Source organism: Myotis lucifugus, unplaced genomic scaffold, assembly GCF_000147115.1.
Source record: "Myotis lucifugus unplaced genomic scaffold, Myoluc2.0 scaffold_21, whole genome shotgun sequence".
Lineage (NCBI taxonomy): Eukaryota > Metazoa > Chordata > Mammalia > Chiroptera > Vespertilionidae > Myotis > Myotis lucifugus.
This window is the reverse complement of record NW_005871069.1, coordinates 5208605-5227416: the sequence shown is the minus strand read 5'-3', so window position 1 is coordinate 5227416 and position 18812 is coordinate 5208605. Positions and strand designations below refer to the sequence as shown.

Genomic DNA, 18812 nt, shown 5'->3' with positions numbered 1-18812 from the left:
CCTCCCCATCGACCCTGCCTTGAGTGTGACAGGGGGCGGTGCCAACCCCCCAATCGGCCCTACCCTGAGGGTGACTGAGGGTGGCATCGCAACCTCCCAATCCGCCCTGCTCTGTGCATGAGAGGGGGCGGCGCCCCAACTCCCCAATCAGCCCTGCTCTGAGCCTGACCAGGGGCTGCACCTAGGGATTGGGCCTGCCCGTTATCTCCCGAGGGGTCCCAGACTGCGAGAGGGCACAGGCCGGGCTGAGGGACCCCCCCCCCCACCGAGTGCACAAATTTTTGTGCACCGGGGCCTCTAGTCCTATATAATAAAACCCTAGTAAGCAAATCGACCAAACAGTGGAACAACTGGTCACTATGATGTGCACTGACCACCAGGGGGCAGACACTCAGTACAGAAGCTGCTCCCTAGTGGTCAGTGCGCTCCTACAGGGGGAGCGCAGCTCAGCCAGAAGCCGGACTTACAGCTGGTGAGCACAGTGGCAGTTGCTGGAGTTGTTTTTTTTACTTTTATAGTAGGTAGACATTTCCACCCCCCAGGGGTCCCGGACTGTTAGAGGGCACAGGCCGGGCTGAGGTACCCCCCCCCCCCACACACACACCCAGTGCACAAATATGCACCAGGCCTCTAGTCTAGCATAATATAAAGTTATAAAACTAGATATTGTTTTTGTTATATATTACTCTTTCCAGAGAATTTTTACTTGAGCACTTATTTTTGTCCCAACAATTAAATATTTCTACTAACAAAAAAAATAGTAATTGCTTCCCTTTCCCAGCAGACTCCATACCCCAGTTTCTTTCTGATAAGGTAAGCCTACAAGATTTATGTGACATCAGGGAGGCTGTTAGTGCTGGGCTAGGGGTTGCTAAAGAAGGTGCAGAAGGCATTTCTTTGAATAAAAGACACTGGCTAACCCACTGCCCAAATATTGCTGAGAGGCTGGTTTCCTGAAATCCATGAAGAGGTGGGACCTTGCTTATACCCCACTAATTAATATATCCAAGACTCTGGTTTCTAAGATGATACAACTAACCAACCAACCAAACTAACAAAAATCCATTTTTAGGAAGGGTATTTATAGTCAGCTGTGACATATGCCTTTTTACACTAAGTTCTCTGGGCATAAAATGAGTCTCATCTTTGTGTAGCTCCATGTCACAACCATGAGGCTAACTTGTATAGTGGACAGAAAGTAGCCAATGTGATAATTTATGACCCCCTAAAAAGTACTGTGGCTTCCTCTATCCCTGCTTCCTCTCTTAGAGCCCTGGCTCTAGAGAAGCGGTTCTCAACCTGTGGGTCGCGACCCCTTTGGAGGTCAAACGACCCTTTCACAGGGGTCGCCTAAGACCACCGGAAAACACATATATAATTACATATTGTTTTTGTGATTAATCACTATGCTTTAATTATGTTCAATTTGTAACAATGAAATTGGGGGTTACCACAACATGAGGAACTGTATTAAACGGCATTAGGAAGGTTGAGAACCACTGCTCTAGAGAAACCAGGCCCAGGCTGTGAGGACCCTCAAGCACTCAAGTGGCCCTGTGGACAGGTCCTGGGTGGGAAACTGAGGCCTCTGGCAACAGCCATTGTACAAGCAAGTGAGCTGCCTTGGAAGCAGACTGGTTGGCCCAGGTCTAAATAGCTTGACTGCAACCTCCTGAGATACAAGCCAAGTCACCCAGCTAATGTGCTCCTGGATTACTAACCACAGAAACTGTGTGAGGTAACACCTGCTTATTGTTCTTTGCAGTACCTGAGTTTTGGGGTAATTGCTTCACAGCATTAGGTAACTGATACACAAGCCCTCTGGGTGATTCTGATATATGGTATACTTTCAGAACCACTGAGCTAAAAGGTTCCCCACCCCAGACCTTCACAATGAGTTCAGCCCAGGAACAGGCCTCTAACTAGTACCAATAACATTACATTTAAGGGACCAGGTGTGTTCCTCTGGGAATCTAAAAGCCATTGACTAAATTTCCATAAGATAAATGCCTTTTGTGTTCAAAACAGCCAACTTTTATTATTATTAATATTTTAAATATGTTTTTAATTGATGTTTGTGAGAGAGGAATAGAGAGAAGAGAGAAACATTGATCAGCTGCCTCCTGAATGCCCCCTACTGGGGATCTAGCCCACAACATGGGCATGTGCCCTGCCTGGGAATCGAACCAATGATCCTTTGGTGCACTGTATGATACTCAACCAACTGAGCCATACCAGCAAGGGCAAAACAGTCAACTTTTAGAGTCCCTCTATCTCACACATGCTGAGTCATAAACACATATAGGGAAAATGTGTGCAGTGGATTTAGAAATGGAAGACATTAAATGTGAGACAGCTTTTTTCCAGCTGGATGAGCAGCTCATCAATAAAGAAAAGGATTCATCCTGCTTCACTTGCAGATGGAACCCTGTGCTCATCAGGAAAGCAGCCAGCCCAGGGGCTGCGTGCTGCTCTTCTCTGAAGGAGCGTGTCCTGCTGACTGTGCACCTGGGCAGAACCTGGAAATGCACGCACATGGAGACATTCTCACCTCATGGACGGGCTCCACCACCGGTTCTTTTGTTCAGTAACTGACATTACAGGTTGGAATGTTTGGAAATGATGAGGTGACAAGACAATAAGTCAATAGCTTTTCAACATGACCTTAGAACATGAAGGCACATTTGGAGAACACTTTTTGATAAGCGAAGAAAACACTCATTGATTTTTAAAAATTCTTCTGGAAGATAGATTAAGATGCGGGTGACATAATTTTACTGGTATATAAAAAAGTCAGATAAATTATAGAACAGTCTCTGCTCTGAGCATATTTCTAGCAAGATCCAGGAAGAGTACAAAGGTTGTAACATCAGCAGGAGATGCAGAGGGTGACAGCTCTGCTGGGCATAAGCTTGCCCAGGTGGTATCTCCTGCCCACCTTTAGTGAGGTGCTCACACTTAAATAAGGCAAAGAACAAAAGCGGCAGACAAAGTCAATGACGTCAAGCCACACCTTCTACTAGTATACACTTACATCCCCACAGACCCAGCCTGCCCAGTGGGAACAATGATGCCTTATCGACTTGCTCTTTTTCATTCTGGCCAAACTTAACAGTGTGCCCTGCAGAACTGCCTGTGACCATGGAGAGTTCTCTGTCTGAACTGCCCAAGCCAGTGGCCACCAGGAGCATGTGGCTACTGAAACCTGAAATGGGGCTGGTATTAATCCCAGTTGGTTTAAATGTGGATAGCCATTTGTGGCTAACGGCTGCAATACAGGACAGAGCACAGCTAGAAAATAACAACTGCAAATCGGCCCACTAACTCATATTTTCAAAGGTTTTATTATTACAGTAGGGCCTTGACTTACGAGTTTAATTCGTTCTGAGACCGAGCTCATTAAGGAGCTCGTTAAGGAGCTCGTTAACTCAAATTACTCTGTCAACTCAATGCAAAAAATCTGCCGAGAGACAGCTGGTATCTCAAAAAACTCCTTAGTCGGGACACTCGTAAGTCAAGGCCCCACTGTATTTGCATTTCTCACATGTGCATATGGAGAGGCACAGGATTAAGCAACTTGCCCATAATTAGAAAGCTAGTAAATGTCAGAGAAGAAGTCACAGTCTGTCCAATCCAATGACACGCTCCCAAAGACTTCAAACTGCAATCCCCTTTTTCATGTAGAAGCTGGAAAGGCAATCATCAGCCTGTGAAATTCCAAATTCTCAGTCAACAGCTATGAAAGGAGGCTGGTCATATATACGAGGCATGATTTCTTTCAACAAAAACACCTGGGGAAAACGTCTTCTCCAGCTGTGACTAGCTAACTTGAATATCTCAAACTATATCACAATAAGCATATCCGACAGCCCACCACTGTGCCCTAAAACTTTTACTCTAATCAAATACTAGCCAAATGAATTCATGAGAAAGCAACAGAAAGAAAAAGATACTAAATTCCTGTCACACCCTATTATACTGTCTAAGCATTATTCCATCACCCTTTTGCTGACAAATTAATTATACCTTTTTTCCTAAATCAACAGATTCAATGGAACTGCACAAAAGATAAAGAGATTAGGATTTTAAGACTGATTTGGAAATAAGGAGTGTCAAAGGCATGGCTTTAAAAATTGAAAAGTAATATTCGGTCACAGTGTAAATTTTGTCTTGAATTCTACATAAAATATTCACATTATTACAATACTAAAAGCCCACTCCAACACCTGTAAGTCTCAGTTCAGATACTGTGCATGTTCCCCGTATCCATGAGGAAACCAGTGTAGCTCCTTAAACGCTCCTTTATCACACAGGGACGCCAAGGTGCACAGTTCTAAAGACACTGAAATCAGGGGGAGAATGTTACAGTTTCCTGTGCACAAAACTAATATCTTTGGTTCTATTACTGCCTTCACATTGCCAAGGAGATCTAAGAAATTCTTGGGGCAATATACTGAAACGTAGATAAACAAATGGGGTAAGACCACAACTTTGAGGATCAAAGCCTGGCTAAAAACATGTGATAATCTTGTTACATCAAATCTAGTTTTGGGTTAGAGCTAGTGGACTCTGGTGGTAACAGCTGTCTAAGGTCCTAAAATTAATCTCACCAGAGCCTGGGCCACCTGGTACTGTCCTGTGGTCACACATTCATTTCCAGCCAGTCCTCCCGCCAGCACTGTGCATGGCAGTGGGTGGTGGATCAGAGATGGCCAAGGTGGGCTCTGTGTGTCCTCCCTTGAAGCAGACAGGACCTCAATTGCTCTGACCCCCAGAACATAGCACGGTGATGCTGTGCACATCTCCAGGCCTCAGCCATAAGACACTGACAGTTCTATCGCCTGTGTTTTGGACCACTTGCCTGGAGCCCATTTAGGAAGTGCAGCTACTCTGAGTCCACCATGTAAGAGGCCATGTGTGGCCACAGGCCAACAGTCCCCGCTGAGCCTGAACTCCCACTGGGAGCGAGAATTCCTTCCATGGGGCGAGACCTGGAACAAAGCCATCCCATGAAGCAGCTGAACACAACCCAGCAACCCCAGACAAGCCCATACTGACCCATAAAATCGTGCAAGAAAATAAAGTAGTTCTTGGAATTTTGGGTAGTGGGCAATGTGGCAATAGAAACTGGAGAAGAATGTTTCTCTTTTCTTCAGCTGGTCTATTTCCCCTCTAAAACACCTTTACTTGCTCTTATTGTATAACATGAATGTGTATTTATTGCGTATCAGGCCTAACCTTCCTGCACATCACTCTTTCCAGTTTTACCAGTGCACCTACCAATGAAGCCAGAAGATGGTGGGTTGGGCTGAATCTTCTCCTTGGTGTTCTCCTGGATGATGTCCCAAAGCTGCCATACAAATTTAGGGTGAAGAATGTAGAAGGGCTGCTCTGGGTTCCTCTGACGATGCTGGACATATGGTGTGAACAGGTTGTAATCTGGCTTCTTGTACCACTAAGAGAAAAAAACCAACACAATCCAGTCCTGAGGGCCACGCTGTGCAAAGGACACAGGACAGCACCAGAGGGAGGGAGGGACTCAGAGGGGAGTGGGGAATGCAGACAGAGAGCAGGGGTCCCGCTAGACCAGTGGTTCTCAACCTTCCTAATGCTGCGACCCTTTCATACGGTTCCTCATGTTGTGGTGACCCCCAACCATAAAATTATTTTCGTTGCTACTTCATAACTGTAATTTTGCTACTGTTATGAATCGTAATGTAAATATCTGATATGCAGGATGTATTTTCATTGTTACAAATTGAACATAATTAAAGCATAGTGATTAATCACAAAACAATATGTAATTATATATGTGTTTTCCGATGGTCTTAGGCGACCCCTGTGAAAGGGTCGTTTGACCTCCAAAGGGGTTGCGACCCACAGGTTGAGAACCGCTGCGCTAGACAGATGCTGCATGCAGCGCTCAGCAGACTTCTGCAAAGGGTTTGTGGGTTTATGGTCTCTGTGGCAATCACTCAGCTCTGTCTTTGTGCTAGGAAAGCAGCCACACAAGATGCCATATGAATGGCTTGGCTTTGTTTCAACAAAACTTTATTTAAAACCAGGGCCATATTTGTCCCGTGGCTGTGGTTTGCTGACCTCTGGGCTCAAAACTAATGTTTTCCAAACAGAATCTAAAACGACAGAAAGCAAATCAGTTAATGCCTAGGGCTAGGGCTAGGATGACCCATAGGTGTGGCACAAGGGACCCTGGAGTGATGAAAATATCCTATTTCTTAATTGTGGTGATAGATACATGATTACAGATATTTGCTAATACTCATCAAAATGTATGCTTACATTGATTGTATATAAAATATTTTATGATAAAATAAACTATAGGTTGATTTAAAAAAATGTTTGCAGAAGTGTGTCAGTTGTCACCATGAAATGAGATTTGGAGAAGGTGTGTGAGGGGGAGGCTCGGCTCAGGCTCCAAGCTCCCTTCAGAGAGACACCTGGTCTAGAGTAAGACCTCGAGGAACAGTCCATGGTTGAATGTGTTCTGTTGCTTTGAAGATGCTGAGGATGGCTGGGCCAGATCATCTTCAGTGAGGCAGTGGGAAGGAATGTGGGACTTGCTTCTTCCCCTCCTTCGATCCTGACACAGTGAATGGAAGGACAGGCCCTCGGACAACAGCTTGTCACTCAGACTTCAGCACCATGGCGTTCACACCCATGGGGTTGCACAGCCCTGTGCCTTGCCCTTGGAGGCTTCCAACAGAGCAACAAGCAAGGTTCGAAAACTAGAAGCTCTCGGTCTGTCCACAAACAGCAAGAGAGCTATCCGAACTCCAAGCCAGAGAACCTCAGGCTGGGAGGGAAGCTGAAAAGTTCAAACCCCCATGTGATGCTTGATTCTCAATGGAGGGCACAAATGAGAGCCCAAAAGGCTTTCTCAGAAAATACACATCAATGCCGTGCACTACATTTCCGGAAATGGGGCTCTGACAGACATATCTGAAAAATCCTCTCCAGGTGGTTCTGATTTCAATCCTGGTTAAAGTGGTTAGTAATCACGCTAGGTAAAGGTCCAGCTTCATGAGGAACAGCGACAGAACATTCCTTTCAGAGGGACCCATCAACCCTGGGCAGCTCTCTTAGAAAGCTATCTCTCGCGGGGAGAGGGGGGAGTTGCGGAAGAGCCAAGATCAGTCCCCTCCACAAGACTGCATTCTCTTGAGTCACAGCAAAACAAACGGAAAGACATCATTGGCACAGCGGACAGCATCTGCCGTGGTGAAATTATCATCCATCTTCCAGCGACACTGGCTCTTCATCCCAGGCTTTACCAGAAGTAACTGGATGCTTGTTTAGATAGCCAGCGACTTGCCAGAAAGTTGTGCATATAACTTGCCTACATTTTGATGGCTAGCAATGATCTTGTTTATGCATCACAAGATCAAACAGGTTGAGAAGCTGAAGCAGAGTGACCCACTCAAGGAAAGCCTGTAACAGGTTCATTTAAATAACAAACTGGTGACACACAAGTTTAGATTTTTCTTGCCAAGCACTTCCAATTTATTTCAAAAGGTCTGTAACTTCTTGGAAGGTAATGTAACCCTATCATAATGGGAATATTTTGATTTAATCAGCCCAACCTCCAGTGTAACTAGGAATTTCTGAACATTTGGACATTGAAAAAAAAATCCTCCACAGCAAAAGCCCTTTTTAGATGGACAATGCTCACCAAGCATGTTATGGGAAGTGGGTATCAAGATGGCATGGACACACATGTATTTAAGCAGCACCCACGATCAGTTTCATTATGTCTATCAAAGCTAACCCTTGACTTGCTCCCATGAGTAATCAGTCAAAGGCACCTTCTGACCACTAGGGTCAGGGTAGGGGTGACAAATGAAGACTTACCAGGTCAAGATTTGCAGAATAAGGAGCAGGGTCCCAGGCCACCAAAATGACATCTTTATATAATGAACTGTCAATGAAGTGATGGTTGGGGTTGGTCAGAATCTGCAAATACATAGAAAAATAATTTCAAAGCAAGTGTTTGGTTCTTCAAAATCATATTTTAAAAAGAGATGAAAAATAATTTTCCTTGCTCTGATCCATTTTTCAAAAGTCCCTCAGGCTTTGTTTTCTTCTGGGGGAGGGAGAGAGGCTGGCATCGCGTGCTAAAGCTCCTAAAAAATGTTTGGGGAAATGAGGTTTTGTTATTTGTTTGTTTTTAAATCCCCCAGTTCTTACATTTTCTTCCAGCACTGTACTCATATCTAGTGGAATCAAATCAGCTCCCGAAAGACATAACCTAGCGAATTCAGGGCCCCACAACTTCTTCAATTGTCTTCACAGGTAACTTGGGAGAGAGCTGCAGATGTGGATGAACTGAATTCTGCAGGTGCCTCCGCGTGCCAGCCTAGGACAACGGGGACACAGCGAGCCAGTCAACCCGAGTCAGCCTGGGTGACCGTTTCCTTTGGGGCCCTGTCTAGTCTGGATGAGTTCTTCAATCTCACCTGCCAATCATCTTTTTTAAAATTACATTTTTGAGAAAAAATAATGTGATTTCAGTTTTAAGATGCAATTTTTCAGTTTCTAAGATGTACTTTTTTTCTTCACATTTTAATGTTTCTGTAGTTGAAAGTTATCCTATAGTGACATGTATTTTAATTTGGTGAAGGTTATCTCCTCCTCTCTGAAAAGCTGTTATTAAATGAATGGTGAATCTTATAATCAATGGCATCTATAAATGAAGGAAATGTGGTAATCGTTTCTTACCTTGCTGTGTGCTGCCTGGCTCAGGGTACTAGGCAGAAATCTAATCTTTTGTTCTGCAAGCAACTCATCAGAAATCATTCATCACCTCATATTTTTCTATATAGTTTGAAACTCTAGAAATAGTTGTGGTTTGTTCTGAGAATAATTTTGCTACAAATTTGGAAAACATTCTTATTAAGAATACAAAGAAACGAGATACTTTCATTTTCAATTCAACAATCCATTTTCATTTTTAAAATTTTCAAATAACAGACTAAAGTTTCAAGCTACCCTACTACCCTTGAATTTTGTACCTTTGCTTTTCTCTCCTCCATCCCCTGCCTTCTCTTGGCCACTACTTCTCATAAGTTTAACATCATTTGAAATCCACACGATGCAACATGGTAAGTCTATGGAGATTTATATATATATATAAACTTTTTTTTCTTTTGAGCTTATTTTATCATTTTTTTTCTATTCATGTCACACACAAATTCCCATTTCTCTACATTTTTTCCTCATTAATTCTTTATAATTACAAGACCCATAGAAATAAGGAAAATCGTGATCATGATTTTCTGGATAATTTCTCTTCACTCATCCAGTTAAACTATTTACCTATAGAGCACACATCCATGCAAGCATTCCATCCATCTTACCTGGGAATTAATGATGCGCACAGTGGTTTTATTCCCAACATCTCTCTCATAGCCACGGGTGGGAGCCGCGTTAAATCTCAAGACTGCATCATGAGAATCTAGGGGCACATAAATGACACTCTCACATTTTTTCTATCTGTAGAATAAACATAATCTAGGAAAATATCTTAAAGTGAATCTTTTAAACCGGAAGCTAATCAGACACCAACAATGAAGAGACCCATGGACACATTTTCAGCATGCTGTTTATTTAGAATGAGATGCTGCCAGGGGCAGATCAGCATGGAGGCACAATCCATGCAATTACAGCAGGTCCTGTGACATCTAAGTTATTCAGAGATGCTTACGTGTCCACATCTTTACAAGGGGACATGCTTTTTGCAGCCATTCTCCTAAAGACTCCAAAACTTTTTGAAGATGGAATCTATGGGAACAGGACTCTACAAACAGGCTGCTCACTGTGGCTTCTCACTGCTGCAGGGAGTGGAGGCTGCTCCTGCTGCCTCCAACGCCATTGCCTGCACCAAGATCAAGCGTGTCTCTCACAGTCAGACCCACAGCCTTCACTGCATCTTGACCACTTTTGGGTGCTGGTTTTGCTTAAAAAAGAAAACCAGCCGTAGTTTCTGTGCATCTTTACCTACTGCTTACAATGCCAAGAAGACCCACACGAGAGCAGTCTTAGTGCATTCTTCCTTTTCCAGCAATGGCCTACCTTACTGCCTCGCCCTGGAGGAAGGGCGGCCTCGCCCTGGAGGAAGGGAGGCACCAGCTACCAATGCTGCTTATAGCCCATCGGGCACACCGTGGTCCACGGAGCTTCACCACGTCTCCCTTCATTTGACTCAAAAGTTAGACTTTTCCAAGTTCTCTGAGGTCCCAAAAGATGGCTCCCATATCATAGAGCTGACAAGGGAGACAAGAACTAGAAGTCAAGGAAAGTGGGCTCTCATCTGACTAAGGGATGGAAATGGGAGATGTGTTTGTTCTCTTTCCACAGCGCAGTCAGTATACATGTCTTGAAATTTCCTGTGCTAAGTATTCATTTTTCAGAGACCAGCCTGAAATCAGACTTAATCAGTAATAAGGGAATCTCCATAGGCTACTTTTAGCTTCAAAAATTCTATGCACATTTCAGGTTCAACTTGGAGCAATGACACTGCCTATTTGTGAGGGAGTGAGGTGAAATTATGCATTTCTGATCTGCCAAAAAGTCTTGTGGATACATGCCACCTTTACAGTGACCACACTCCACTCAAGTCCCTAAAGCAGCTCCCATTCTCCACTTGAGTCCATCCGCTCCTGCGGAGTCTCCTTGGGAGAGACCCTCCAACTCCCTAAGTAGTAGAAACTTGGCATGTGTGCCACCATTAAAACCACGTTACAAAAGGTGCCTCTCTTGACAAGCATTGGATTCAGAAGATTTCAGAGTCCAGTTTTGAGCACCAAATCAACACTCTTGGAATACAAACAATGCATAAAGGGTACCTGGCTAAGTCATCAAAAAGTCCTGCAATGTTCTTTTAGGGGAAATTTTTCAATAGTCAGCAAGCTATGACCTGCCATCAGTTTTAGTAAACAAAGCTGTGCTGTGACACAGACATAGTCACTTGTGTATCTATTGTCTGTAACAGCACAGCTGAGCTGGGAGACCCTGTGGCTCACCAAGCCCAAAACATTTACTACCTGGCTCCTAAGAATAGGAAGTTTGCCACTCTCTAGATCAGCGGTTCTCAACCTGTGGGTCACGACCCCTTTGGCGGTCGAACGACCCTTTCACAGGGGTCGCCTAAGACCATCCTGCATATCAGATATTTACATTATGATTCATAACAGTAGCAACATTACAGTTATGAAGTAGCAACAAAAATAATTTTATGGTTGGGTCACAACATGAGGAACTGTATTTAAAGGGCCAGAAGGTTGAGAACCACTGCTCTAGATGCTTATTTTTTGGTCTCATGACCCCTTTACATTCTTGAAAATGTATGACAACCCAAAGGCATTATGTTTATTTGAACTACATCAATATTAGAAAGTAAAATAGAAAAACTTTAAATGTTTATTAATTTAATTTAAAATAACATTTTTATGTAAAATACATTTTCAAAATGAAAAAAAAAACAAAACCCAGTGAGAAGACTGGCACTGTTTTAAATGTTTGCAAATCTCATTAATGAGTGACTTTTCAGAAGACAGTTGGCTTCTCCTGGCTGCTGGTGCACACAGTCTGCTGCAATGTATTGCTTTAGTTGAAGTATATAAAGACTCAGATGTATCACGGGAAATGGGCGAAATATCTGAAGTCTTTGCAGATTACTGGGAATAGTCTTCTCTGATACTTCATCAAAACTTGATAAGTGCTAGTTTACAAAAGGTGGCCGCAATGAGGAATGTGACACAGTATCAACGAACTTTTCATGCTGTTACATTAAAACCCATCAGTTTATCTTGCTCTCAAAATGGATGATTCACATGTGCATAATTCTGTAACACTGTGCAATGATCACCTGAGACTATCAGTTCAGTAAGTTACCCAGATCTTCCAAATATTGATGCATTTTGTTATAAAGTATATCAAGCTCAAGCTTGAAAGCCTGAATTTTATCACTGGCAACCAACACTGTCAGTTATTTTCCTAAAAGTGATAGGTTCACTTGATCAGTTTTTGAGAATTTCTGCTAATGTCGAAGACTGAATAAAGTCAGTTAGCCATTTGTTCAAGGTAAAATGTGTTTTCAGTAATAAAACGGCTCATTCCGCTCACCAGCCACACAGACGCTCTTCCCCGTGTGCCAGCACACACAGTGCTTTTCACGACATTTCCCCCTGGGCCCCCAAACCACAGGTACTCAGAGGCTGAGATTTAATAAAATCAACAATTTTCACTATTTCATGAAGGACATCTGTAAGTGAACCTGGCCCTTTTTGCTTTTCCTGCTGAGTTTGGCAGCGAAAATGCCCTGCCCAACAGAGTTGGGCCTGCTGCCGTGATTTGTACTAAGAAGCATTTTATTCGCCAATGCTTTTGCAACATCAATGCGAATGTCAACAGTTAAAAAAACCTTTGAGTATTATTATAAAAATAGTTTTCATTTCGTGGATCCCTGAGAGAGTCTTAGACTCCCCAAGTGTAAGCAGACCCCACTGTGTAAACTTGGACCTAAGGCAACCCTGCCTGGCAGGGTGGCCCGTGAGTGCAGGCTGCAAGCAGGGAGGTAAGCTCTGGGCACTGAGAGGTGGTCAGCACCCCAGGGCGAGGCAGCGCCAGCACTCCTACTGCACAGGTCTCCCACTGGACCACACTGCCCCCAGGCAGCTCTGTCTGAGGCTGAGGTCAACAAGCCAAGGCACCTAAGCAGTGGCTGCATTTCAAATTCATCAGGCAATTCCAAACTCATTGCATCACCCCTGAAAACGTCACAGCTTTTAAAGGCCGGAGTTCCACTGAGGTGCGTTTTAAGACTTCAAATGACTTCACAGGCACAGGGCACAGCCATGCAATGTAGTGAGTCAAGAGCTAAAGGGCCAGTTTTGTGGAGGAAGACTGGAGGGAGAGCTGGCGGCTGCTGGGATGACCCTCCTTAAAGCTGTCAGTGAGCCGAATGGGGAGGATGAGCTGAGAGTGCGCCCATCAGGCAGCGTGTTTTGTAAACGTCTGTTTGGCTGTGTGTGCACCACCTTGATAAATGTGCCTTAAAAACTATGCTGTCTGTTCACATTTAGAAGAGAAGAAAGAGATCAGACAGCAAGCACAAGGGGTGTAAAGCATCGTTCTGGAGAAGGCTTTTCCAGGGGAGAGCCATTTCGCGTTGACCTTGAGAACAGAGCCAGGCGAAGTGCACTCACTGAAGGAACATTAAGGCCGTTTGAGGAGCAGCCAGCCAGGAGGTGCAGGAGCCCTCCGTTACTGTCCTGCCCTGGGCACTGGGTCCTCATTCTCCTCCTCCTTTTCCCCACACACCCAGTACACGAAATCTGCATCAGTAAGCAAGCAAAAGCCTGCAGTCCTTAGGGACTTCATCTCTCTCCGACTCTACCTCACCTCTCCCGGGACTCCTGCAATGGCACTTATATCTTCATGCCTTCAAATCTAGGCTCTGGAGCAATCTCTCTAAAATAAAAAGTTGACCCATCAACCCTCTGCTTCAAACATTGCAGTGCCTCTGACCATAGGCCCCGGGTCAAAGCTGGAGTTCCTGGAGACTCAGACTGGAGTCCGATGGAATCCAGGCTCCGCCCACTGGGCCTTCCAGGTGTCTACATTTCCTTATCCATAAAACAGGAATAACTGTATCTATTACTTCAGACTGTAAGGCTTCCAGCAGTTAACACATAAAAGCATTTGGTACTGAACCTGCTGTAAACACCCTACTGAGTGGTACCTATGATAACAATTACTTAGTGAAGTCTAATTTCTGGGAATGATGCACAAAAACATCTGGGAGCTGACCTCCTGCCACCTGTCCAGCCTTCTCTCCTCTCCCCTCCCACCGGTGGTGCCCTGCAGCGCGCTGCACCTCTGGCCTGGATTCCCCTCTCTAGGCAGTCTTTGCTGACCTCCTCTCTGTCCAGGCACCAGCCCTCACCGTGGGCTAGGATTCTGTTGTCTTCCCTGTCAGTCTACACCTCTCTCAGTTCTTCTCCTAACCACTGCCTGTTCGTAGTCTGTCTTCCCCACCGGAATGCAGAGGGTTTGAGGTTTAGGTCCCTATTCATCTTTGTGTCACTAGTAGCTAGCATAGTTATCAGGCCTCAGAGAGGTGGGGATCAATAAATACTCAATGCTTGCTAAATAACTCTATGTCTTTCTTGCTTTTTTTAAGGTAACAAAACAGGGGCTTCACTCCTTATACAGGCCCTCCCCCATTTCCCACAGGCTTCCCAGAATTTGTATTTCAAGTACACAGATCCTGATCTCCCAGATCGAGGCCACCAATGTTAGTTCAGAGCAGACATTTCTCCTCTGTAGTGAGTTTCCACAGGACTGCTGGCAGATGATCTCGCTACCAAATTATTATTTATATGTGTGGCTGAAGAAAGATCTCAATGATTCTAGGAAAAAATGTTCCACATTTCCAAAACAGTTCAGTTTGCTTTTCAATAACATATTTAACAAGGAGTTTTTGACAACTGCTACATTTTAAGAACATTTTGACAAATGTTCTTAAAAACAATTACAGGGCATGACTCAGTCTAACACAGTGATTCCCAAAGTGGGCGCTACTGCCCCCTGGTGGGCGCTGCAGCGATCCAGGGGGGTGGTGATGGCCACAGGTGCATTTGTTTTAACTTTTTTTGTATTACCTTTCTATTCTGAGTTCAATAAATAGTTTCATAATTTCAAACTTCAATGTTTCTAATTTACACCTTTCTTTACTATATTTTACGAAAAAGGTAGAAACATTAATACATATATCTTTCTGTTTAATTGCTATTAAAATTTAAAAAAATTAATTTCCAGGGGGTGCTGAGTAATATTTTTTCTGGAAAGGGGGCGGTAGGCCAAATAAGTTTGGGAACCACTGGTCTAACAGAACTTGGAAAAAGGACTGCACTGCCAATAGGACCAGCAGAGGGAGCTAGAGGAAGCCAGCAGGCGAGGAAACCAGAGACTCACAGAGTCTTCCTTTGGGGCTGGTGGTGTGACTGCTAAGCCTTCAGGCACAGTTCTGCCTGAGGGGCCTCCTGGCAGTGCTGACATGGAGCTAGCCCCAGGTACTTTTATAGCTCTGCTCTCAGTTTTTCATAAAATTATCTTGGTAAGTCTTTTGATCTTCACTTAGCCAATCCACAAGAGATTTTTAGAGGTCAAGATGAATTTAGCTAAATAGTACAGCATGCCCCAATATTCCAAGTTGCCTGAAGGAATCTGCTAGTGATTTGTTTTTATTAAGAGAGCCCTTAACAACTCTGTGTTGATAAGCACATGCACATTCCCACATTCCTGGTGAGCAGAAAGGAGAAGGCACCGCCTCACACTGTACCAGTGCTGAGGGTAAGAGATACCAGCTTATAAAAATGAAGGACATTTTGTTTTTACAACTTGTGTTATGCTATGATAACATATACTTAAGATGGTAGGTACAAAACTGGATTCTAAAGAACCTAGACAAAACAATAAAGAATTTTAAAAATTTGTGTTTTTCAGTTAAGATTCTGAGTATATATTAGACAATTCTAATCATGAAGCTTCATGTGAGTGCAGACAATATAAATTAGATTTGGATACTAGAAATTAACAAAGATATGACATTTCACGTTTCCCCAAAACATGTAATGCCCAGTGTCTTTCGCACTCTAGTCCAAATTCTGCACAGAGTTTATGAAACCCTGGTCAGGGACATTTATGCCACAATAAGGAGCAGGGGAATTCTCCCTGACATGTGAGAACACTCCAAATGTGCAGCTGTGATGCAGAGGTGTTTAAAACACAGCAAAACCAAACCAGAAGCTAGTTACGGCCTGCTTTACAGCATAATACTTAAATTCCTTCGTACATTATTAATAATGGCCCTGGAAACGAGAAGGAACTGTGGTGTTACTGCACTCCAGGGACCTCTAACCACTGCTTTTCCTAATCAATTGCAGGCTGCACGTTTATGTGACACATGGACAGTGTTATTATGGGCCTGCAGTAATGTCAGCATAGGGACTCTGGGACCCCAGTCCTCAAGTCTAGACTTGTGTCTTGCTTATTTTAACTTTTAAAAAATTTCACATTCAGATGAGGTCTGGGTTGTGGAGCTTGATCACGATGGCACCACCCCATTTTAAGATGGTCAGGACATCAACCTCTCCTAAAGGACACAGAACAGCGAATGGGTCCAGGAAACAACAGCGGCCCCCTGAATGTCCTTCCAGATTAGTTACGAGTAACACTGTCTATTGTGAGCATGTGTTAAACTCGGTTGCTTCCCATTCATACTTCAGGCTGAGGCTGTGTGACTCACATTTGTTCTCTGGCACCCAGTACAGGAGCTGGCACACAGTAGGGCTAAGCACACAGGTTAAGTGAGTTAATGGGCCTACAGGGCCAAGCTGCTTGCTCACTGGTGCAGCAATAGAATTGGCCTGGGCAGAGAGGGAAGTCTAAGTCTTTACAGCAAAGACTGATATTTCCTGAAGGGGGAATTCTGCATCTGGACGCATTAGAGAAGCCCAGCCTGAGTTTCCACCTACCAACCCATCCTCCAGATCTCAGGCTCCAGATTCAACTCTTACCTGAATTTCCTACCTGCCTGCCCTTCAAACTTCAGAATTGCCAGTCCCCACAATCACAGGAGCAAGTCCTTAAAATAAGCCCCTTTCTCTCTACATGTATATCCCATCCCTAACCCGGGAACTATGAAGCAGCGCTCCCCCAGGCTCCTGGCATGGATTTAAAGATAGTTCTTAAGGGAAGATAGGAGGCAGGTGTGGTCCTGTTATTTACCATCTTGGAGAAGGGCCCTGCTTAGGTGCACTGGCCGTGACCCAAAGGTCAGAGTTGTGCCAAAGGGTCAGAACTCTTGTTGTTCCGGCAGGAGTCCCTCCTCAAAGCCCACAACAGCGGCTTAGTCCCAGACTAACGACGTCGTCCTCAAGAGACGTCTCTGTGGAGCTGCCTCACTTAACCCGCGGGGATTGCTCTCCTTTCTTACCCCGTTTGCTCCTCAAAGCTCTACCACACTATGGGTTCATCAGCTCCTGTGGGCCAGGCTGGGAGACTAACAACGGGAGCATAGTTTCTAAGGAAGCAGGAGGGTCTCGCTGCAAAAGGCAGGGATGCTCGGGCTTTCCACTCCCCTGGACCCAACTCGGGGAGCACACTCTGCTCTAAAACTGCTCAGTGGACCTCTGCTGGGTCCACTCAGTCCCAGCTAGAGAAAAGCGGTCTCCAGCTAATGTCCGAAATATCCAGTGCTAGGCCCACGCTGCCCTGCGGAGGGAACCAGAGAAAGAGAGAAAGCGCCAGCCGCTAATCACGCACCTGGCCCAGGACGGGGACCAGGGTCCCCCACCTCCCCACCCCGCACCCCATGACACCCACCTATCTCCTCCCCCAAGGAGGAGTTGAGGATGGCGCCAGCAGACATGACCACAGCGCAGGAGCGCAGGCCTTTGGGGTGCAGCTGGCCAAGGGGCACAGGGGGCACCAGCGCCCGCCAGCCCAGCGCGGAGAAGGGCGGCTCCGTGCCATCCAGCGTGCGCAGGCGCACCTGGCGCCGCAGCTCGCACAGCAGGGCCGCCCGGCTCCGCCCGGCCGCGCGCCGCCCGCGGAAGCGCACTCCGTGCTTGTTGGCCGCCAGGTAGTCCTTCATGGCCTTCTGCAGGCGCGGATTGAGCATCTTGGAGGAGACGGTGCCCTTCCAGAGCCGGTGCAGGAAGGCCCTGGACATGGAGGAGTACAGCCTGTCTCCTTCCTCGCCCTCCTCCAGCGCGGGGCTGCTCCCCCGGGGCTGGTGCCTTTTCCTCTCCGGCAACCACCCCTTCCACCTGCCAGCGTGCCTGGGGGCAAGGGACTCCAGTGTCCCCTGAGTGTGGCTGTGAGACCCTGGTTGACCGGCAGCAAAAAAGTAGTCGTCGTCTTCTGGGTAGAAGGTACTTTGGGATTTTCTCCCAATCTGAGATAAAAAGAACTCTTCTTCATTTTCAACCCCTGGCAACTTGGCCCATTTCTGCAGGTCGCGAGGCCCCATGGGGTGTCCCTCCAGCAGCCCCTTGTTTGTGTTCACACTTTCAGGCCAGGAGGGCTCCTGCATGGCACCCATGATGACCCTCTGCTTCCCCTGCATGGGCAAGAGCCTCCTAGTCTCCAGGAAGGCAAGGGAGCTGGGCACGGGCTCAGCAGGGTTGCTGTCGGTGAAGTAAATGAAAATCACCAGGAAGAGGAGCCCCCAAGTAAATATCCCACAAAGCATTAGTTGTCTCCATTGCTTCAAGGGTGGTTTCATGGCAGTTCTCTGGGTTCAGCAGCTGGTGTCCCAAAGTGGTGGAATGAACCTGAAAAACAGGTCTACAGTTAGCTAATGTGGACATCTGCTCAGATATCACTGGGGACCATCTATGCTTGCAGTGTTCCTGTAGGCGAGGGTTGAGTGGGCATCAGCAACCAGAATCTTGGGGGGGGAGGGGAAGTGAGGGAAGCTTTGGCTAAATTCAGGTGTCATATGTCCCCCAACCCCTGACTTCTGCAAAGGGGTCCCACCATCTCAGCTGGCTGTCCTGGAAGGGAGGAGGTGGAGTAGGTGTACTGGGGAACCCTTCTCAGGTCACTCCGTCTTCCCACCTTGACAGCTGCTTCATAGGAGCCATCCCAACGACCTCTCCCAGAAACTGGGTTTATAGAATTATAATTTAGTAAAACAAAGCAGGAGTTGAGCCGAGTTTGCCATCTCTCACCTACTTATCAGCCAAAAGCTCAAAGTTCACATATTGTACTGTCACAGAATTTAC

The 18812-nt window shown here is 45.6% G+C and overlaps 1 protein-coding gene across 1 annotated transcript in view; it reads right to left on the bottom strand.

The window, feature by feature from the left end:
* ST6GAL2 (ST6 beta-galactoside alpha-2,6-sialyltransferase 2) overlaps positions 1–18310 on the bottom strand; it is a 38339-nt gene extending 20029 nt beyond the window's left edge. The window contains exons 1-4 of the mRNA XM_023751373.1: positions 17407–18310; positions 9375–9472; positions 7870–7971; positions 5281–5455 (exon numbers count right to left, since the gene is read on the bottom strand). Coding sequence (XP_023607141.1) covers positions 5281–5455; positions 7870–7971; positions 9375–9472; positions 17407–18310 — 1279 coding nt within the window. The remainder of the gene's footprint in view (positions 1–5280; positions 5456–7869; positions 7972–9374; positions 9473–17406) is intronic.
* Between the last annotated feature and the right edge of the window lie 502 nt (positions 18311–18812).